This window comes from Paroedura picta, chromosome 3 (genome assembly GCF_049243985.1).
Source record: "Paroedura picta isolate Pp20150507F chromosome 3, Ppicta_v3.0, whole genome shotgun sequence".
NCBI classification, from domain to species: Eukaryota; Metazoa; Chordata; class Lepidosauria; order Squamata; family Gekkonidae; genus Paroedura; species Paroedura picta.
The window spans coordinates 6,027,633-6,049,694 of NC_135371.1; the positions used below are offsets into that span (position 1 = coordinate 6,027,633).

General features: G+C 49.9%; 2 protein-coding genes across 4 annotated transcripts in view; both read left to right on the forward strand.

Moving 5' to 3' along the window:
• LOC143834042 (uncharacterized) overlaps nt 1-22,062 on the forward strand; it is a 120,057-nt gene that overhangs the window by 89,074 nt on the left and 8,921 nt on the right. The gene's annotated exons all lie outside the window — the stretch shown is intronic.
• Nucleotides 1,281-19,248, forward strand: LOC143833975 (uncharacterized). Of its 3 annotated transcripts, XM_077330387.1 has the most exons (5): nt 1,281-1,385; nt 2,225-2,365; nt 3,371-3,539; nt 5,297-6,396; nt 17,009-19,248. In XM_077330387.1, exons 2-5 carry the CDS (start codon nt 2,225-2,227, stop codon nt 18,503-18,505), a joined length of 2,907 nt encoding a protein of 968 aa, XP_077186502.1. In that variant the 5' UTR covers nt 1,281-1,385; the 3' UTR covers nt 18,506-19,248. The 3 variants fall into 3 exon arrangements, with proteins under 3 accessions (XP_077186502.1, XP_077186500.1, XP_077186501.1); XM_077330385.1 differs by lacking the exons at nt 1,281-1,385; nt 2,225-2,365; nt 3,371-3,539; nt 5,297-6,396 and adding exons at nt 9,420-9,528; nt 10,468-10,636; nt 12,336-12,443 and having other exon boundaries at nt 16,593-19,248; XM_077330386.1 differs by lacking the exons at nt 1,281-1,385; nt 2,225-2,365; nt 3,371-3,539; nt 5,297-6,396 and adding exons at nt 9,420-9,528; nt 10,468-10,636; nt 12,336-12,443 and having other exon boundaries at nt 16,596-19,248.

Here is a 22,062-nt window from a genome sequence, read left to right on the forward strand (position 1 = left end):
GTACGTTTAGCCGTATTTTTCCACATCGATTCCCACTCCTCCATAGAAATATTTCGACCCAGATTTAACGTCCATTTCCCCATACAATTTTTAACCTGTTCAGATTCAGCGTCAAATTTGGATTGATTTAACTTTTATTATAGGCTGTCCTATTGGGAGATTTCAAACTTGCAGGTTTTAGAACTGCTGTTTCTGTTGGCCTTTCGTCATGATTTCTTTACACTGAAAACCGCCTTGAGTTCAGTAGGGGGAGAAAGGAGGCTAGCAAATGATTTGGATAAATGAATAAATAATTGCAGTTTGACTCCGGAGGACTTCACCTTCCCCAAAGAAACACAGAGAACATGCCTTCTGATTGGCTTTCTACCCACCAATAGCAGGTAAATGGCAGGTAGAAGTACCGTATTTGCCGGCGTATAAGACGACCGGGCGTATAAGACGACCCCCCAACATTTCCACTCAAAATACAGTACTGTGGGCCACTATGGGCAGCTCTGTCTATCCCAACTGAAGTGCCCCCGGCGTATAAGACGACCCCCCCACTTGGAGGCATGTTTTTCAGGGGGGGAAAGTAGTCTTATACGCAAGCAAATACTGTAATTTCCCACCTGCTGATGGGCCTTTCCTTACAGTAGGGGGGTTGGCAAAGGAGAGGGGGGGGGCGCACTCTGGTGACCCTTCACCACCTTGGCTGTCAGCAGGTTCTGGACAGATAGAGACCGAAAGAAGGCCAAAATCCCATCCTGTGCAGCTGATGTATGGCTACTGAAGGAGCAACTCAGAGGCCTGACCCCCATCTGTCCCTACCGCTGTAAAAGAGAACGGGGCAGAGTCTTGGAGGTGGTGGGGTCCATCACTGGCTACTAGTTGTGATGGCTAAAGAGAACCTCCCTGTTCAGAGGCAGTCTCCTCCCGGTTGCCAGGGGCACCTCTAATGTTGCCCCCATGCTTTTCCATTCCTGGGGAGCTGGCCTCTGGGGGAGGAGACCCCCCTCGGGCTTGATCCAGGGGGGCTCTGCTGCTCCCAAAGGCGCAGGGCAGGCCTTTACCCCGTCCCCATTGCTTAAAAACCACTCAGTCCCCACCTCCGGGCTCCCCAGGTGTGCGCCTGGCTTCTTCAAAGGATGGGGCGGCACAGACCGGCTCCAGGTGAGCATTCCTGGATGCAGAGGAGGAGGAGCCTGTCAAGAGCGCGGAGATGAATGGGAGGAGGGGGGGTGGGGGATTTCCTGCGAACTACAATCCCCCAAAATCCTGGCCAGGGGAAGGGGCGGAGTTCCCAAAGAGGCGCACGTGTCTCTGGCCGGGGTCCTTGTTCCGGGAGGGAGGGAGGAAGGGAACTTTGCAGGTGCTTTTCCCGCCGGGCGGCCGCAGCAGAGATAAAGGTGCGCTCCTGCTCCTTGGAAGGTGAATTGGGGGGGAGGCAGCGGAGTCCCAGCGATGGGTCCAAAGGGGCTGCTTTGGGGGGATTCAGGGTGGGGGGGTCTGGGGCCAGGGCTGGGCACCCATGGGAGGCCCCTTCAAAAGAGGGCTGGGGGGGAAGGAAGATCTCCCCACCCCGGGCGGATCCTGCACCCATTTCTGCCTTTCCCCGCGATCAGCCTTCCGAAAAGTGGGTGGGTGGGGTGGGGTGAATGGCGCCCTGGGAATCCGGGAGCAGCTCATCCTCGGCCTTCGGGAAAAGTCCCCCAGCCCTGAATTCCCCCCTTTTCATTACTTCCTTTCCCCCAAACATTATTATTGTTATGTTATTATTTATTTGATTTTTATACCGCCGCTCCCAGAACTGGCCTCGCGGCGCTTAACACAATAGAAACACCTTAAAATCCCCACAAAGCGATTAAAACAGTATACGCACATGGCAACGGCGGCGGCCCAATATACGCAGGCAAGTGTGATCTTGGAAAAGCCGAGCGTTGGTATTTTGGGACAGGCTCTCCCGCCCTGCTGTTCCCACGCCTGGAGTGGGCTAGGCGGCTCCAAACCAAGACAGCCCTGCACACAGAAATCTAGCTCCTCATGAAGCCTGGCTGGGAATCCTTTTCCTTGAGCTGTTCCTTATCTACAGCTAAAACAGGCCTTGCAGAGGCAGCGGCCAGACTCCAAGGCCCTCCTGAACTTCCAGCTGCCTGCCTTACCCGACTGAGGGCTTTTTTTGGATGACGTTGCAGAGCCTTTGGTCAAGATTCACTGCTTATATCTGTTTGTCCTTCGTTTTGAAAAGATGGTTATCAGTCGCTTGCAGTTTCATGCAACTTTGAAGGAAACTGAAACAAAGAGAAATCTAGTTGTTAACGCTTCTCCAAAACCGTCTTCCAAGGAGGGCTGTCCCAGGATAGCATTTCTAGGATTTTGCAAAATTATGGTTCGTTATTTTTCTTATTTCTTTACATTATTTCTTGTCTGGTTTTCTCCCTTGGACCTAAAGGTCAGTTGTTGGAAGTTGGTCGGTATAGTCCTGGAATGGGACATTCAGGGCACAATGCCACAGGATAAGGGACTGTAAAGGTAAAGGTATCCCCTGTGCAAGCACCGAGTCATGTCTGACCCTTGGGGTGACGCCCTCCAGCGTTTTCATGGCAGACTCAATACGGGGTGGTTTGCCAGTGCCTTCCCCAGTCGTTACCGTTTACCCCCCAGCAAGCTGGGTGCTCATTTTACCGACCTCGGATGGATGGAAGGCTGAGTCAACCTTGAGCCGGCTGCTGGGATTGAACTCCCAGCCTCATGGGCAGAGCTTTCAGACTGCATGTCTGCTGACTGTAGAACTCGCCAAAAGTCTAAAAGCAAAATTCAAAGAATGCTTAGTATTAACAGGACAGATTAAATGGTGCAATATTCCCTAGTAATATCCTGCCTTCAGCAAGCTGTACATAGAAGTACAGACCACAGTCCCTCCTAAGCAGTTAAGTATTTGAAAGGTGATCCCTTGGAGGAGGGCAGGGGGCAGTTCCTGTTGGAAATACAGGAGAAGGAGTAGGAGGAGAATCTAGCACAGTACCAGCTAGATTTGAGGGGGGAAATGTTCATTGTCTGGGTAATTCAGCAGTGGGGTCGGCTGCCCTTCACTGACAGTCTTCAAGCAGCGGCTGGACAGATACTTCTCCTGGATGCTTGAGGCTGATCCTGCATTGAGCAGGGATTGGGACCAGATGACTTGTATGCCTCCTTCCAAATGTATGATTGTATAATTTTTGCTAGTCACTCTGTGATTCATTGAGTAGTGTCTTTGCCCTTAACACAGAGTTATTACACCTGAACCTTGAACTATTTTTCAGAGGTTATTGCTGCATGTTTGATGTGTTCCATATTTTTCTTTCACATGTCTCGCCTGTGGGATTCTACTTTTTTTGTGTGAATCCTCACTCAGGGACCGTCAGAGAAGATGAACGGGGGAAATCCTCTCTCAGGGCCCCCCGTGTCCTTTGAGGAGGTGGCCGTGTTCTTCACGCGGGAGGAATGGGCTCTGCTGGATCCGGCCCAAAGAGCTCTCTATGGGGAAGTCATGCAGGAGAATTACGAGCTGGTGACCTCTCTGGGTAAGGATCCTGGCCCTCTTTTGCATGAATATGGAAGAAGAGGGCGGGAGGACAGGCAGGTGACAGTTCCCCCCGATTACAGGCCCCTGTTATTCTTTGACCCCAGCTCATCTGACCAGCTTGCTTTAGCCCCAGAGATCTTTTCCAACTTGAGAAAATAATATTTTTGGAGGGGGGGGGTCTGGGGGGGGGGCCCTTCCTTTTCACCAGAGCCCTGAGAGCATGGAGATCTTACTCCGGGAAGATGAAGAAGAGTTGGAATGCCACTTTTCTCTCCTCGAAGGAGTCTCAACGTGGCTTACAGTCTCCTCCCCTTTCTTCTCCCCACAACAGACACCCTGTGAGGCAGGTGGGGCTGAGAGAGAAGAGTTGGTTCTTAGATGCCGCTTTTCTCTACCCGAAGGAGTCTCAAAGCGGCTTACAGTCGCCTTCCCATTCCTCTCCCCACAACAGACACCCTGTGAGGGAGGTGAGGCTGAGAGTGCCCTGATATTCCTGCTCGGTCAGAACAGTTTTATCAGTGCCGTGAGGAGCCCAAGGTCACCCAGCTGGATGCTTGTGGGGGAGTGCAGAATCAAACCCGGCTCTCCAGATTAGGAGTCTGCACCCCTAACCACTACACCAAACTTGGCTCTCCTTGTCCATTTGTCAAGTGTTAGCACTTTATCCCTCAGGAGGTGCAAAGTTGGTTAATAGATCCTGGTTCCGACTTCCAGGCAGGGCCTCGAGTTCTCCTGGAGTTCCAGATCTTCTCTAGATGACAGAGATCAGTTCCCCTTGTGGAAAAGGGCAGCTTCAGGCACTGAAATGGCAGCAGCTTCCCACATTCCCGAGGATGCTGTCCTGTCTAGTCCCCTTCAACGGTAGACTCCTCAGGGTCTACATGGGAGGAAAAAATCTCCCAAACTGGGGCTGGCAGTCTTATTAATGGGGCAGATGAACTGAAAGGGCGTGGGGGGGATACAGTTATTTACTATCCGACACTGAGAAGTTCGCCCTCTGTCCTAGTCTCCGAGCCCCCCCACCCCCACCTAGCTCTAGGGGGAGACAGATGGAGTGGGGCACTCAGCTGAGTGGGTGGGTAGAGATGGTTGAACTGTTATTTATAACTTATTTATTTATAAATTCTTATTATTTATTTAGTTCCGTGTATCGTCTCTACATTTTTTGTGAACGGCCCTGATCCTCAGGGGAAGGTGGTATAGACATATAAATCAATACATAAATACATGTGTTTTATTCTGCCAGCCACCCTGCGGAGGTTCCCTGGAGAGGTGACATGGGACTTTTCGAAATGAGTGAACAAATCTGGGGGATGAGGAGACTTTGTTTTTTTCTTTTCAGGGAGCTCCTAAAGAAGCAAAAAAGGCAGATTCCTCATTTCCTGTTCTCAGGGGACGAAATGGAGCCAGGCTTGGGAACATGGAGACGCCGTAGATGTGGGCCTGCAGAATCCTTGGAGCAAGAGGCCATTCCAGTGCCTTCGGAGCTCTAAAACAATAGGGGCACCCAAAAACAATAATAATAACAGGAAAAAATAGTTTGTTTGCACAATAATCTATGTGCACATAATGTATGTTTTGCAGTGCATTTGGATTTGGCCTGCTTGTCATTATCCCTTGTTTGCAGTCAAGACAGAGATCAGTTCCCAGAACCTCCAGTTCTTATTTCGGAAAGTACCATTTGGTAATAACAGGCTGTGCTAGGTGGCCATTCTTTCCTGGCGGCCTTACTGAATTTCTCTCTGTCCTTTCCAGCAGGAGATGCAACAGAGAATGAGAGGCAGGGGGAACTAGGAGAGGTGTCTTCAGAAGGAGATAAGGATCCAGAGGAGGAACCTTGGGACCAAGATGGACCTCTGAGGCAGCTGAAGAGGAAAAGGGAAGGGAGGTTTAAGAGAATGAAGAAACTGGTCACCATTCAGGGAAGAAACATATCTCAGATCCCTCACCAAGGCAGAGTGCAAAAAGAAAAGGTAAGGAATAAGTTCTCCGTAAGAGGGACAAGGTTCAGCTGCAGATCTCCGGTTACAGAAGACAAGAAGATCCAAACAGGCAAGAAAACGTACCGTTGCTTGGAGTGCGGGAAGAGTTTTAGACAGAAGAAAGGTCTTATTTTGCATCAAAAGAGTCACACAGGGGAGAAGCCCTATAAATGCCTGCAGTGTGGAAAGAACTTTGTTCGCAGAAGCACCATGACTAGACATCAGAGGATCCACACAGGAGAGAAGCCCTATAAATGCTTGGACTGTGGAAAGAACTTTTCTTGCAGTGGCAACATGATGAGGCATCAGAGGAGTCACACAGGAGAGAAGCCCTATGAATGCTTGGACTGTGGAAAGAACTTTTCTTGCAATGACAACATGACTATACATCGAAGAATTCACACAGGCGAGAAGCCCTATAAATGCTTGGAGTGTGGAAAGAACTTCTCTCGGAGAGATGACATGACTGAGCATCAAAGGATTCACACAGGAGAGAAGCCGTATAAATGCTTGGAGTGTGGGAAGACCTTCTCTTGCAGTAGCGGTATGACTAGACACCAGAGGATTCACACAGGAGAGAAGCCCTATAAATGCTTCGAGTGTGGAAAGAACTTCTCTTGTCATGCCAACATGTCTCGTCATCACAGGACTCACACAGGAGAGAAGCCTTATAAATGCTTGGAGTGCGGAAAGAGCTTCTCTTGTCATACCAACAGGACTCGTCATCAGAGGATTCACACAGGAGAGAAGCCCTATCAGTGCTTGCAGTGTGGAAAAAACTTTTCTTGCAATGGTAACATGACTAGACATCAGAGGATTCACACAAGAGAGAAGTCCTATAAATGCTCGGAGTGTGGAAAGAATTCTCTCGCAGTAGCACCATGACCAGACATCAGCGGATTCACACAGGAGAGAAGCCCTAGAAATGATTGGAGTGTTGACAACACCCACCAACAGGAAAGGGTTATGCTTAGGGTATGGAGGCATACAGAGATACAACTGCCAGCGGCCTCTCACTTTTTCTCTGCCTTGTGCATCTTGGGTGAATCAATCAGACCTCATCTGAGATACCATGTCATAATTCTTGGAATCTAACAGAAGCCAATGGGGGGGAAGTCACCAAGACCATTGAGCTGACACGCAGAGACACTGCAGGCAGACTCCTGTGCTTGAAGGGGTGTTTGGGCCCCCATCTGTTTTTACTTGATTAGGAGATTTGTTGTACCACACTTTCAGTTCCCTTAGGCAGGGGTAGTCAACCTGTGGCCCTTCAGATGTTCATGGACTACAATCCCCATGAGCCCCTGCCAGCAAATGCTGGCAGGGGCTCATGGGATTTGTAGTCCATGGACATCTGGAAGTCCACAGGTTGACTACCCCTGCCTTAGGGCTTTGGGGATTAATGAAGAAGGGAAAGGGGGCAAGGGCTGGTCAGAACCACCACTTTCCTGAGCAAACATTCTATAGATCCCATCGCAGGACTATTCTTGCATTCCCTCATCTGTACTGGGTTTCCCGTCAGCCAAATGGTAATCCGGCTCTTTTTTCTTTCCATGAGCCCGTGTCACCCTCGGCAAAGCACAGACTCTGCTGTTTTTTCTAATGGATTGGACCAATCTGTGGAAACACAAGGCAGAGGGAAGGCTAACAGAACAGAGGAGGCGATGAACAATTGAGTAGAAGTTGGCTGAAAGCAAGCTGTAATTTGGTTCTCCAAATTCTAACACTCCCGGCATTATGCGTCTGAGCACCTGCCCTTCCCTCCTTCCGGGAATTGCAAGAGAGAGGCTGCACTGAGTTCCTTCTGCACCACTTCACCCCTGGCCTCCCGCAGGGTTCCCCCCCCCCCCCATGCAGGCTGAAGGGACAGCTCTTTGACAGGCCTCTCTCTTCCCGTGTCAAGGAAGGCTATAGTGGAACAGGGGATAACTTGCTTAATATTGTTGCTTTACAACTTGGGGCCATGCCAGAAACAGCAAGCAGGCCTCAAACTGATCTCTCTGCAAAACTCCCGGCTTCCGGGTAGTTTTAGACGACATTGTCCTTGAAGCCTTTAGCACCTCCATTCTTGGTAGCTGGGCCTTGTTGGGACATCTGAAGCTAGTGAGAAATGAAATAACTTAAAAAATATATTTGTTCAGTAAAGAAGAGTTATTTCGTTGGGCCATCAATAGCGGTCCCTTTCCCAGCTGTTGCCAGTTAACTGTTTTGAGACGTTGACCCTGTTTCTTGAATGCGTCTTTTTCGGCCAAGCCCCTGATTGGTCCTTGTTCTTGCTCCCAGCATATCATTGGCCTTAGTATTAATTGGCAGATGAATTTCATCCATTTGACTTATTAAGCCCCACATGGGACTTTCCAGTAAAGAACTCCCATTTTGCAGGATGCTTTCTCTTCCCCTTTCATCTTGACCTCATGTTTTGCTGGGGCTCTTTTCTCTTTGGATTTTGCCTGCCTGACCATTTTTGAATGAATGAATGAATGAATGAATGAATGAATGAATGAATGAATGAATGAATGAATGAATGAATGAATGAATTTGACACCCCACTTGTGCTCTATGGCCTCTGAAATCCCACTGTGTAATTTTGGCTTGTGAGTATAAGCGTCAGACAGAAATGTTAAATACCTTTCTTATTTTCATTCGCTGCTAGGATTAAACTTGTTTTCTTTACCCATTTAATAAAAATCAAAATATTTTTGATACTGCTCTGTTTCTTGAACTTGCCATAAAGGGACTCAGAATCATCTTTGTCACTCTGCACATGTGGTTTTCTCAGGACTCTCTGCTCTGGAGAGGGCTGAGATGCCTTGTTTAACTCTCACAAAGACCTCAAAACTGCCTCTGGGTTTTGGGTGGCTTGGGAGCCGCTTAGGGGTGCTGACAGCCTACGTTACAGGAAGGGCGGACTAGCCAATCTTTCTGCTTTTTAATTGGGACTGCCTCACTAAAGAAGGAATGTCACCCACGGCAGGGGGTGTCTGAGGATTTGGCCCTCCTTGTGAGTGATGATCGAACAGAGGCCTTAACCAGTCTGGTTGTTAGACTCTGGAGTTTGCCCGCCCTGGTTAACCCATAGGAAGGGCTTAGGTAAGCAACAGAGAAATAGGCTGCTGAAACCCACCATGGGACCCCCTAGACAAAGTTTCCACCTCCCCCCCCCCCCACATGACCCTGATCCCAATCAATTATCATTACAAATCACTTGGGTAGTTATTACCGGATATCAATACCATTATTAAACATCATAATTTGCAAAAGGACAACTCGCCCACTACATGATTCCCGGCCCCCTCCCAGGAAGTATTCCCCCCAATAGGAGATGGCCCGCAGCTTGGCTGTTTAGCACCAATCAGGAAGGAGCCCTCGGCCAGGAAGGGCTAATAAGAGACCAGATCTCTACCACCGACTCTGGTGACCCTTCGCCACCTTGGCTGGGAGCGAGCTCAGGAGAGACAGACAAAACTAGCAAGTCCAGAGGGGTCACTGCCACTCGTTCCTACTGCTGCAAAAGAGAACGGAGCACAGCACTGGGGGTGATGAGATCAATGGGGCAAGTAGTTATGATGGCTAAGTAGAACTTCCCTGTTCAGAGGCAGTCTGTTCTTGGCTGCCAGGGGCAACTTAGGGCCATGTTGCCTCCATGCCTTTCCATTCCTGAGCGGCAGGCCAAGGATGTAGCGGGGCTCTGCTGTTATACCCAAATGCACAGGGCGTACCGCTTTCCCCATTAGAAGACCATTCATTCGCCGTCCCCCTCCCCCGTCCGCTGCCTCGGTCTCTCCAGGTATGCTGGCTGCTTCAGAGGATGGGGAGAGGGGGGGGGGATTTCCTTTTGGTTCCTTTGCTGGGAACTACAACCCCCAAAAGTCCTTGCAAGGGGAAGGGGCGGAGTTCCCATAGAGGCTCGCGGGTCTTTGTCTGCCCGGGGTCGGGGGCTGGGCTGGGGTCCTTGTTCCGCTTTGCAGGCGCTTTTCCCGGCGGGCGGCCGCAGCAGCGGAGAAGGTGCGCTCCTGTTTCTTCAAGGGGGAAGGGAGGAGGGTGAGGGCGGGGGTGGAGGAGTCCCAGGGCTGGGCACCCACGGGAGGCATCGTCCAAAGAGGGAGGGGAAGGAAGATCTCGCCACCCCGGGCGGATCCTGCACCCATTTCTCCCTTTCCCCGCGATCGGGGAGCAAAAAGTGCCCTGCACGCAGACACCTAGCTCCTCAGGACGCCAACCCCCCCCCCCTCCGGGAATCCTTTTCCTTGAGCTGTTAGTTTTCTACTGCCCAAACGGGCTTTGTGGGGGGCAAGGACCAGCCTGGGAGGAGACAGTGAAATAGGATTAGGGACTAAATCATAGAATCCTAGAGTGGGAAGGGGCCATACAGGCCATCTAGTCCAACCCCCTGCTCAACACAGGATCAGCCCTAAGCATCCTAAATCCTAAAAGCAAAATTCTAGCAAAGTGTTAGTACTCACAGGTAAGATTAAAAGGTGCAAAATTCCCTCCTAGCACAGACCGCCGTCCCTCCTAAGCGTTTAACTCTTTGGAGGGTTGTCCCTTTGGAGGAGGGCAGGGAGCAGAGGAGGGGGCCCCAGTCATGGATTGATACTACCTCTAGAACGGCACTGGCTAAATATCCAGGGAAAAATGTTCAGTCAGAGGAGTTGAGTAGTAGAATTGGCTGTCCAAGGAGGTGGTGATCTCCCCCTCAGTGGCCGGACAGATCCTCCTGGATGCATGAGGCTGCAGATTGGACCCCAAGGCCTCTGGGACCCCTTCCAGCTTGCTTTGTGGTTCATTGTGTAGGGCCGTTGCTCTTAGTACAGAGTTATTGCACCTGAATCTTGGGGTGTTTTTTCCAGAGCTGATTGCTGTGGCTTTTGATTTGTCCCGTATTTTTCTTTCACGTGTTCTCACCTCTGGGATTCTGCTTTTCTTGTGTGGCTATTGACTCAGGGACCATCAGAGAGGATGACCGGCGTGAATCTTCTCTCAGGGCTCCCCGTGTCCTTCAAGGAGGTGGCTGTGTTCTTCACGCAGGAGGAATGGGCTCTGCTGGGTCCAGCCCAAAGAGCTCTCTACTGGGAAGTCATGTGGGAGAATTACAAGGCAGCCACATCTCTGGGTAAGGACGTTGGCCCTCTTTGCATGAATCTGGAGGAGGAGGGAGGGGAGAATGTCTGTAATAAATCCAGACAGGTGATTAGTCCCTCCAATTAAAGACCCCCTTGCTCCTCTGACCCCAGCAGGCCTGACCAGCTTGCTTTGGCCCCAGAGAGCTTTCTCACTGGATAAATTAATATTTTGGGGCAGACTGCTCCAGAGTCCAGGCCGGCCTGCCGATCAACCCATGAAGATCTTTGTGACCGATGGAGAGGAAGAGGAGAGGCCTGGGATAGGCTCCTTCCTTTCCCCCCGGGACCATGGGAAGTCTCTTCTAGTTACAACTTTATTCCCCAGGCAGTGCAAAGCTGGCTGATGGATCTTGTTGCCAACCTTCAGGCAGGGCCTGGAGTTCCAGATCTTCCCCAGACGACAAAAATCACTTCCCATTGAGGGAAAGGGCAGCTTCTGGGCGGCTGCCCCACAGTTGGACCAGGGGTGAGGACAGCAGTGCAGTGCCTGATGGGAAATTCTTAAAAGCTGTGATGTTGTGTGTGTGTGTATGTGTGGGGCAGATTCAACCACCCGCCAGGCAATGAAATGCCAACGGGTTCCTGGTTCCAACCCAGGGATGCTGTCCTGTCTTGTTCTTCCCTTCAACGGTGGACTCCACGGGGTCTAAATAGGAGAAGAAAATCTCCCAAGGTTGAGCTCTCAATCCTATTAATGGGGCAGCCCTACCGCTCTCCTCATTCCCAAGCCCCCCACCTGGCTCCTGGGCTTCTGGGCACCCAGCGGGAGGTGGAGGGCCAGGCTCTCAGCTGTCATGAGTTTCACATTTCCCAGCAACCCCGGAGCCATGGAGGGCAGCACCCAGAGCCAGATAGTGGGAGGGGAGTCCGGGACAAGCAGGGAGAGCAGCCAGGGGGAGGTTGAGTCAGTCGTGTTTGGGGGGTTGAGAACCGCCAGTTGGGAGGGGAGAGTGGATGAAAGACCAGGGGTGGTCTCACTCTGCCCCAAAATTGTATAGCCAGGAGGGTTGGCCGGATCCAGGGGGGAACGGAGTGGCAGGAGAGGGCTGGTTTGTCTCTTGTGAACCTGGCCAAGAGAAGGCCTCACCTGCCTCAGCCCCTCTTAGTGGTTCAGATTTACCTCAGTGTTTCTCCTGACTAAGCTACATGCCTGGCAGTTTTTTCCTAATAATGGTGCATTGTATTTTCTTCAAGATCTATCTATCTATCTATCTGTCTGTCTGTCTGTCTGTCTGTCTGTCTGTCTGTCTGTCTGTCTGTCATCTGTCATCTGTCATCTGTCATCTGTCATCTGTCATCTGTCATCTGTCATCTGTCATCTATCATCTATCATCTATCAATCTATCTATCATAATTTTAGAGGCCACCATTCCCTGTTCATAGGCTTGGGTCGCTTTAAAGCAGGGGTAGTCTACCTGTGGTCCTCCAGATCTCCATGGACTACAATTCCCATGAGTCCCTGCCAGCGTTTGCTGGCAGGGGCTCATGGGAATTGTAGTCTATGAACATCTGGAGGACCACAGGTTGACTACCCCTGCTTTAATGGATCAAGCATTAAAACAACTTAAAAACGTCACAGTTTAAGTTTCTGGATTCCCCACAAAATTCTGTTTCTCTTCTGCAAGCCATAAAATTTCCTGGAAATTCCCAATGTGATCATGTTGTTTCCTGTTCTTGTTCTCCACGAAGGGCTTTGGGACCCTGGACCATCCCTTGATGCACGGCACGGCCCAAGGGAAATGCGCTTCCTCCATAGCAGTGAGGAATCAGTAGGGTGCGCTGGTGGCCCCTTGTCAGGTAAGGGGGGAGTCAGCAGAAGAGTTAAAAGAGCTAATTCAATTTATTCTGTTGGATTATTTTTTCTGTGGGAGCTCCACACATTTCAGTTTAGTCTACTCAAGAGCACCCTCCGTGTAAAAGGTTTCCTGTTCTAACCGGAGGCAAAGCCTGTTGCATCCTGGGAAACAACAGGTGCAAGGTTGCACACCTGCACTTCCTTGGTGCTGGCTTCATGACAAAAGGATAATGCATGATTTTGGAATCCTTTTCCCCCGCATCCCACCCGATTTTGACACCTAGCTCTGGTGTAGTGGCTAAAGAGTGGCAGATCCTAATCTCAAGAGCCAAGCTCCATTCCCCACTCTTCCGCCACGTGCAGCAAACTGGGTTGCCAACCTCGGGGGGAGGGCGGGCTGGAGATCTTCAGGCATTACAACTGATCTTCAGGCATCAGTTTCCCTGGAGTAGACGGCTGCTTTGGAGGGTGACCAACCCACCTTACCCCAAAGCCCTCTGTATGGAGGCTGGGAAGGCGGGAAAGTGTGACGTCCAGCCGGGTGAGGAGCGCTGCAGTGGCAGGTCCTTTAGGCCACAGCAGAGTGGACCTGTCCATCCCCCCCCCCTCCCTGCCGGTCTCTGAATGCAGGCTCACGGCCTGGTGTTGGTTTTTCCAGGGGAAGTCCACACACACACAAAAATGCATGACGTCTCAAAGTGCTCATCCCCAGACCATAAAGATCAGCTCTGCAGGGGGACATGGCTGCTTTGGAGGGGGGGGGGACTGTGAGGCATGGCACCATCTTGAGGCCCCACCTCAAAACCTGAAGGAACATTCCCAATCCAAGGGTCACCGGCCTCCAGGTGGGGCCTGAAGATCTCCTGGGATGGGAGTTCATCTGCAGACTATGGAGATCAGTCCCCCAAGATAAAGTGACTCCTTTGGAGGGGGGACTCTGCAATGCCAGCTCATCTATAGGCAAGGGGCGGCTTTTTTCTTTTTTTGGGGGGGGGAGCTCTGTGGCATGGCTCCACACAGAGGTTCAGGGATGCCAACCTCTAGGTGGGACCTGGGGATGCCCCTGCAAGCACAGGTCTCCTCCAGAGCACAGAGATGACGCCCCCTGGAGAACATGGCCGAACTTTCCCAACCCAGGGGTTGCCAGGCTCCAGGTGGCAGCAGAAAAATAAAGGAAATCAAATGGCTACTGAGTGAATTCTACCTGAGTAAGAGTTTTTTCTAAAGTTATTTTCTTCCAGTATCACAAGTAATCAAAACAGAGTCCTAGATAATAAACCCGATTTCAAGGAGTTTCCTCAGTGATTGCTCCTGGGCACATGGATGGCTTATCACACAAGTAGTTAATTTCATAGTATCAATTAGGGAATAGCTCACGTATCATGGGGTCCGTTTTCTGTGAGCCCCCTCCAGGTGGGGCCTGGAGATTTCTGGGAATTGATGTTCACCTGCAGACTTATTATTATTATTATTCTTATTCTTCTTCTTCTTCTTCTTCTTCTTATTATTATTATTATTATTAGATTTATTACCCGCTACTCCCTTGCGGCTCGTGGTGGGTTATAACATTTTAAACCCCAATAAAATCCATTAAAATCCGATAACAACAACTACAGTTCCTTATTAGTTAGCAAGCCAACCTGGCAAGATCAACTAATCAACTTCCCCCTCTTCCTACTAGCAGGTGGAGAGGGGATACTGATGGTACCAATCCTCAGTCCCAATCCCAGGTCCCGGGGGGGCATAGGTGTTAGCCTTGGCCTCAACCATAAACCTGGCGGAAGAGCTCCATCTTGCAGGCCCTGCGAAACGATGGAAGATCTCGCAGGGCCCGCAGCTCTCCCGGGAGCTCATTCCACCAGGCAGGGGCCAGGACCGAAAAGGCTCTGTGGGGGCTCTGTGGCCTTGGTTCCAAGTTTCCATCCTGCAGGAGGGACATGGGATTCCCCTGGAAGCACAGGTCTCCTCCAGAGCACAGAGATGAGTCCCCCTGGAGAACATCTGCTGCATGGCATTAGATGTGGAGTAGCCAGGCTCCAGGTGGGATGTGTAGATCTCCCAAAACTGCAGGTGATCTCCAGGTAAGAGATCAGTTGCCCTAAAGATGATGGTTGTCTTTAGGGGGCAGGGGCAGGGGCTGCATGGCATTAGAGGTGCAGATGCATACCCTCCAGAAGGGACTTTAGGATCCTCAGGTCGGAAAATTGTCTGCTCTGGAGGGGGATCTCCACAGGATCATACTCCGCTAAGGTCCCTTACCACCCGAAATCCTGCCCAGTCCCACTGCAGAAGCCTCCAGGTATTTTCCAAGCCAGAGCTGGCAACCCTCCCCCCAAAAGAGAGAGAAAAAGAGATAGATTGAGAAAGAAAAGGAAGAAATAGAGGCTTCTCCCTCAACCGGTCCCCCATCTGCGTCCTCCTCCCAACCTTGAACAACTCTGAGGGTTGGGTGGCAGGTGCAGAGGCTGTGCTTGGCACCCTGGGGCTGGCCGGGTGGCCAAGCGGCATCCCGAGCATCTCCCTCCCCGCAACATGAGGCCTCGCCCTTGCCTACCTGTCTGCCGTTACAAAGCCCACACTCACCTGAGAGCCACGTGCTTGGGCCGAGAGGGCGGCCAGCTGGCAGGCAGGGGTTAGGGTGGAGCGAGCCAGCCTTAGGGCCATGGGGTTGGGGCCCCAGGTGTGGCAGGGAGTAGGACCCAGAGGAGAGCCTCAAGAGTGAGGTTGCTGCTGCCTCCCAGTCATCAGGGCTGCTGAGGTGGATGCCGGCCTCCCCAGTCCTGCGTGGGGCCCGAGCTGCTGGGGGTTTCCTTAGCCTTAGCCTAAACTTCAGTTGTATCTAAATGTGGTATCCAGGCTCCTGTGAGGGGCTGGATACAGGGATGGCATCACTCTGGCGATGAAAGATCAGTGCTGGGGGGTATTTCAGGCAGCGTACAAAGGGGGGGTACCTACCTTTATGGCTGGGAATGCCTCGTGGCCATGTTCCTTGAAAAGACCACCTCTTTTCCTCCTGTCCAACTTTCTACCTACGTCCCTCCTCAGAAGCTCTGCCCTCTTTAGAGTGTCAGTGGCTGAGGCTCAGAGACAGGCCTTTATCAAGGTTGTCCTGTGGGATGCACATCTCCTTGAGGGTTTCCCGGTGTCTCTGCTACTTCTTTTGAGATGCGAGACCAAAACATTACTCTCTGATCAGGCTTTTCGTTAAGGTTGTTTGAGAAGAAGAGTTTGTTCTTATATGCCGCTTTTCTCTACCCGAAGGAGTGTCAAAGCGGCTTACATTCAGCTTCCCTTTCCTCTCCCCACAACAGACACCCTGTGAGGGAGGTGAGGCTGAGAGAGCCCTGATATCACTGAAGAAGAAGAGTTGGTTCTTATATGCCGCTTTTCTCTACCCGAAGGAGTCTCAAAGCGGCTTCCAGTCGCCTTCCCCTTCCTCTCCCCACAACAGACCCCCTGTGAGGGAGGTGGGGCTGAGAGAGCCCTATTACTGAAGAAGAAGAGTTTGTTCTTATATGCTGCTTTTCTCTACCTGAAGGAGTCTCAAAGCGGCTTCCAGTCACCTACCCCTTCCTCCCCCCACAACAGACCCCACAGTGAGGGAGGTGAGGCTGAGGGAGCCCTGATATTTAGGAGAATTGAAAGTATTCTACTGTTAGCCAGAGGAACGTTTCCAATCTCCTTCCATGTTTTGTTGTTGGATGCTGTACCTGGGTTTCAGAAACTTTTATGGTTAAGCTGCATTTTATTCTGTCAGCCACCTTGCGGAGGTTCCTCAGAGAAATATAGTGGGACTGCTTGAAATGAATAAATAGATGTGGAAAATGAGGAAACTTCTTTTCAGGGAGCTTCTGAAGAGGCACAACAGCAGACTCTTCCATTGCTGACCCCAGAGGATAAAACCTCGTTAACTTTGGGAGCATGGAGACATTATGGTTGGTCCAAGGCCTTTGTATGGCAGAGAGGCTGTTCCATGCAGGTCCGCCTTCCAGTCCCTCTCTGTCCCCCTCTTCCTCTTCCCTTGCTTGTAATTAAGATGGGCTTTCCCAGGCCTCCAGTTCTTTGGAAAACTACAATTTGGTAACAACAGTGTGTGCTAAGTGGCCTTTCTTTCCCGGAGCTCTTATTAGATTTCTCTCTCTCCTTTTCAGCAGGAGACACACCAGAGGTTGAGAGGTTGGGGCAACTAGGAGAGGTGTCTTCAGAAGGAGGTGAGGATCTGGAGGAGGAACCTTGGGATCGAGACGGGCCTCCAATGCAGCTCAAAAGAAAAAAGGATGTTAAATTGAAGGGAAGGAAGGAGCTGGTTACTTTTCAAAGAAGGAACATATCTGAAAATCCAGCCCAAGGCAAAACACAAAAAGAAATAGTAAGGAATAAGTTCCTCATGAAAGGGGTTACGTTCAGCTGCAGATACTCTGTTATGAAAAGCAGGAAGTTCCAAACAGGCAAAGAAAGATATGGCTGCATAGCATGTGCAAAGAGCTTTAGATGGAAAAAAAGCCTTCTTTTGCATTGGAGAAATCATGTAGAAGAGAAGCTCCATAAACGCTTGGAGTGTAGAAAGAGCTCTGACAGTGGAGACATGATTAGACAGCAACGGATTCACACAGACGTTAAGCCCTATAAATGCTTGGAGTGTGGAAAAAACTTCTCACTGTCTAGCGAACTTACTAACCATCAGCGGATTCACACAGGGGAGAAGCCCTATAAATGCCTGCAGTGTGGAAAGAAGTTCTCTCAGAGGGGTACCATGACTAGACATCAGAGGATTCATACAGGAGAGAAGCCCTATCAATGCTTGCAGTGCGGAAGGAACTTTTCTCGCAGTGGAGACATGATTAAACATCAAAGGATTCACACAGGAGAGAAGCCCTATAAATGCCGCCAGTGTGGAAAGAGTTTCTCTCAGAGCAGCAGCCTCTGTAGTCATCAACGGATTCACACGGGAGAGAAGCCCTATAAATGCTTGCAGTGTGGAAAGAATTTCTCTCATAGTAGCAATCTCACTAGCCATCAGCGGATTCATACAAGAGAGAAGCCCTATGAATGCTTGGAGTGTGGAAAGAGGTTTTCTTGCAGTGATGCCATGGCTAAACATCAGCGGATTCACGCAAGAAAGCTGTATAAATGCTTGGAGTGTGGAAAGAACTTCTCTTACAGGAGCACTATGACTAAACATCAGAGGATTCACACAGGAGAGAAACCCTATAAATGCTTGGAGTGTGGAAAAAGCTTTTCTAGCAGTGGCTACATCACTATTCATCAAAGGATTCACACAGGAGAGAAGCCCTATAAATGCTTGGAGTGTGGAAAGAACTTCTCTAATAGTAGCACCCTCACTAGCCATCAGCGGATTCACACGGGAGAGAAGCCCTATAAATGCTTGCAGTGTGGAAAGAACTTCTCTCATAGTAGCACCCTCACTAGCCATCAGCGGATTCACACAAGAGAAAAGCCCTATAAATGCCTGGAGTGTGGAAAGAGGTTTTTCTCCATTGATACCATGACTAAACATCAAAGGATTCATGCAAGATTGAAGTCGTATATTTGCTTGGAGTGTGGAAAAAAGTTCTCTCATAGTAGCACCCTCACTAGCCATCAGCGGATTCACACAGGAGAGAAACCCTATAAATGCTTGGAGTGTGGAAAGGGCTTTTCTCAAAGAGGCACCATGACTAGACATCAGAGGATTCACACAGGAGAGAAGCCATATAAATGCTTGGAATGTGGAAAGAACTTCTCTCGCAGTGGAGACATGACTAAACATCAAAGAATACATACAGGAGAGAAACCCTATAAATGCTTGCAGTGCGGAAAGAACTTCTCTCAAAGTAGCAGCCTCACTAGCCATCAATGGATTCACACAGGAGAGAAAAGATATAAGTGCTTGGAGTGTGGAAAGAACTTCTCTCACAATAGCACCATGACTAGACATCTGAGGATTCACACAGGAGAGAAACCTTATAAATGTTTGGAGTGTGGAAAGAACTTCTTTCGTAGAAGAGACGTTACAAAACACCAAAGGATTCACGTGGGAGAGCAATTTGGAATGCAGAAATAGCTTCAGACAGACATAACACCTTACATAACATCAAATCATTCACATTGTGAAGAAGCCCTATAAATTCTTACAGTGGAACTTCAGCCAGCACCTTATCAGTGCTTGGATTGTGCAAAGGTCTTCAAGCAGTGACACTACCAAAATAAACATCAGTTTATTCACACTGGGGAGGAGCCATTTAATTGCTCAGATGAGCTTTTCTTTCTTCAATCAGGCCTCAGTCAACGTAAGAGTGTTCACGAGGAGAAACCGTAAAAGTGTTTGGAATGTGGGGAAAGTTTTAATCCCCGTGGAGGATTTCCACATCACCAAAGAAGTCACAATACAGGGAAACCTTCATAGAAGAGTTCATACAGTACAGAAGCAGTCTAAATGTTGGTATGAAAATCAGGGCCTTTCTCATGTATCTGATTGCATTGTACTTCTGTCGGATAGTGCAGCAAAATTACATTTATCCCCATATTTTCTTCCATCAATCCATTACAGAGCAAAATGGAAGAGTGTTTTCTAGCTGTCTTTAGTGATCACACAGATAATTCCATCTGTAATTGGAAGTAATATGCGGGGGGGGGGGTCCTTACATTGATCAGCTGTCAGAATAGTCACTTTGTACCGCTGTGTGTAAGATTTTGATATTTTTCTTTTGTTTTGGGAAGCCACTTGGCAATCTCTTTCGGTTAAAGGCCTAGGATGTAAATCGCCTTGATTAAAAAAAAAAATTAAAAGTCATGTTGTACAATCTGCAGAGTATTAGCATTTGTCTGTGCTCCGTCTGATTCTCAACACCGTAGCTCAAACTTGTTAAGAAAGGAGAGAAGACAGTAGCTAAGATGATTAAGGGGACAGCGGAGAGAGGGCGTTTTCTGTCTCTCCGAAAACAGTTAGTGGGGCATCCAGTGAAGTTAATGGGGAAATAGATTCAGGTTGGCAAAAAGATTGAGGGTGAACGATTAAATTTTATAATTTGCTCTCGGTGAACGGCTTTAAAGGGAGGCCAGGCATGTCTGTCGAGGACCGTTTCATCTCTCGCTACTAGACGTGGTGCCTAAAGGAAACCTCCACAGTTAGAGGCAGTCAGTCCCTGAATTGACTCCCATTGCTAGGGGGTGACATCAGCGGTGGCCTCAGCGTATGTACGCTGTTGCTGGCCATCTAGAGCAGGAGTAGTCAACCTGTGGTCCTCCAGATGTCCATGGACTACAATTCCCATGAGCCCCTGCCAGCGAACGCTGGCAGGGGCTCATGGGAATTGTAGTCCATGGACATCTGGAGGACCACAGGTTGACTAGCCCTGATCTAGATGAACTGGTTGGCCACTCTGTAAGGCAGGATGCTGGAGTCGGTGGACCCCTGGTCTGATCCCGCAGAGCTCTGCTTAGGCATTCTCCTCTGCAAAAAATTTTTCTACTTCTCCATCAGAAGAGCCGCTTAAGAGAAAAGCTCTCTGGCTCCCGCAGGGCGTCAACCTCGGACATTCAGTTATATCAGTGATTGTGCTACTGGATGCTATGTACCCTTTTGGAACGTTGAAATGCTTTAACGTTCGGAGATTCACCTCCTTGGGACCTCTTCCCTAAGAGCATTTTCGGCTAAACATCCTGGTAGAGCAGATCCTCAGTGGGACAGGCTTCCTCTGGAGGTGCTGGGTTCTCCTTCGAATGTTTTAAAACAGAAATGCTGTTCGAAATGTTTTAAAACAGACAGTGAGTGGGTGGGCAGGAAGGGCTGCCTCAGTGTTTGGGTCTTGCAGCCCTTGCTTGCATACCCAGGTAATGCCCATTGCCACTTTTGGATCAGGTGAATTTCCTCCAGGCCAAAATGGCCGAGGATTCTGGGGTGTGTTTTTTTTTGGGGGGGGGGTGATCTGAGCATGGAATTGAGTGGGCAGATAGTTGTGAATTTCCTGCATTTTGCACGGGGTGGGTCTAGATGACCCGGGAGTTCCCTCTCAACCGCATTTTCTGTGAAGCGCAACACAGACAGAATAAATGAAATGCCAACCCAGTGGCACCTGGTTGCAAGCAGGTTGATGCCACAAACTCTTACCACGCACAGTACTACGCACCCTGAGCATCTGCCCTTCCCTCCTTGCCGGAAATTGCACGGGAGACGGTGCGCTGAGTGGGCACTGATTTTTCTCCCGCAGCCACACGCAAGGCTCTCCACGTGCAGACTGAAGGGACGGCTCTTTCACAGCCGTCTCCCAACCCCATGTCAAGGAAGGCCTGAACCAGTGTGGGCCATAGATATGGAGCCTGCCAGGCCTGGCTAGCCCATTCCCGCCCCCCCTGATATCATAGTTAAAACCTATTACTGCGGGGCCTCTCCTGTGCTGCCAAGAGGAAACTTTCCCTGCCCTCCTCCAAGTGACAACCTTTCAAATACGTAAAGAGAGCCATCCTGTCCCCAAAAACCTTCCTAAGTCCCTCAGCCTTTCCTCACAGGGCTTGGTCCCCAGGCCCCGGATCAGCCTCATCACTCGCCTCTGAAACCTCTCAATTTTGTTCACATCTTCTTGGAAGCGAGGCCTCCAGAACTGCACACAGGACTCAGGTGGGGTCTGACCAATGGGGTATACAGCGGGACTATGACATCTTGTGATTTATATGGGATGCCTCTGTTGATACAGCCCAAGACTGCTTTTTGCCTTTTTGCCAGTGTAGCATAGTGGTTAAGAGCAGTGATTTCTTATCTGGCGGGCCGGGTTAGATTCCCCACTCCTCCACATGGAGCCGGCTGGGTGACCTTGGGCTCCTCATGGCTGTGATAAAGCAGTTCTGACTGAGCAGGAATATCGGGGCTCTCTCAGCCTCACCTCCCTCACAGGGTGTCTGTTGTGGGGAGAGGAAAGGGAAAGTGATTATAAGCCGCTTTGAGACTCCTGGTAGAAAAAAAGCAGGATATAAAAACCAACCTTACTGCCGCATCACACTGCCTGCTCACATTTGGCTTACAGCCCACAAGTACCCAAGATCACATTCACACACACTGCTACCCAAAAGTGCATATCTCCCGTCTAGTATGCATGCTTCTAATTTGTGTGACCCAGATGTTGAACTCTGCACTTCTTATTTAATTGCATCTCATTGGCCCACTTTTCTAACGTGTTTCAAATCTCGCTGAACTCTATATCTTCTGGGGTGTTCGCTATTCCTCCCAATTTGGTGTCATCTGCAAATGTATTGAGGAGTCCTCTACCCTCTCATCCACATCATTGATAAAAATGTTGAAAAGTACTGGAACCCAGGGGGATTTCACGCTCCCCAGGGTAACATAGATCATTGGACTTCTGTTTGGCTTTTGACCACCTGAGGTCAGGAGATTCCTGGGTAGAGGGTGTTTTCCTTACAGTAAGGAGAGAGACAGAACTTTGGTGACTGTTCACCACCTTGGCTGGAAGCAGGCTTAGCACAGACATACCGAAAGGCCTAAATCCCATATTGTGCGGGCAATTTATGGCTACTGAACTACCAACTTGGAGAGGTGACTGCTTCTACTTAATACAGCTGTGGAAGAGAATGGGGCAGAGTATTGGAGGTACTGAGGTCCATCAGTGG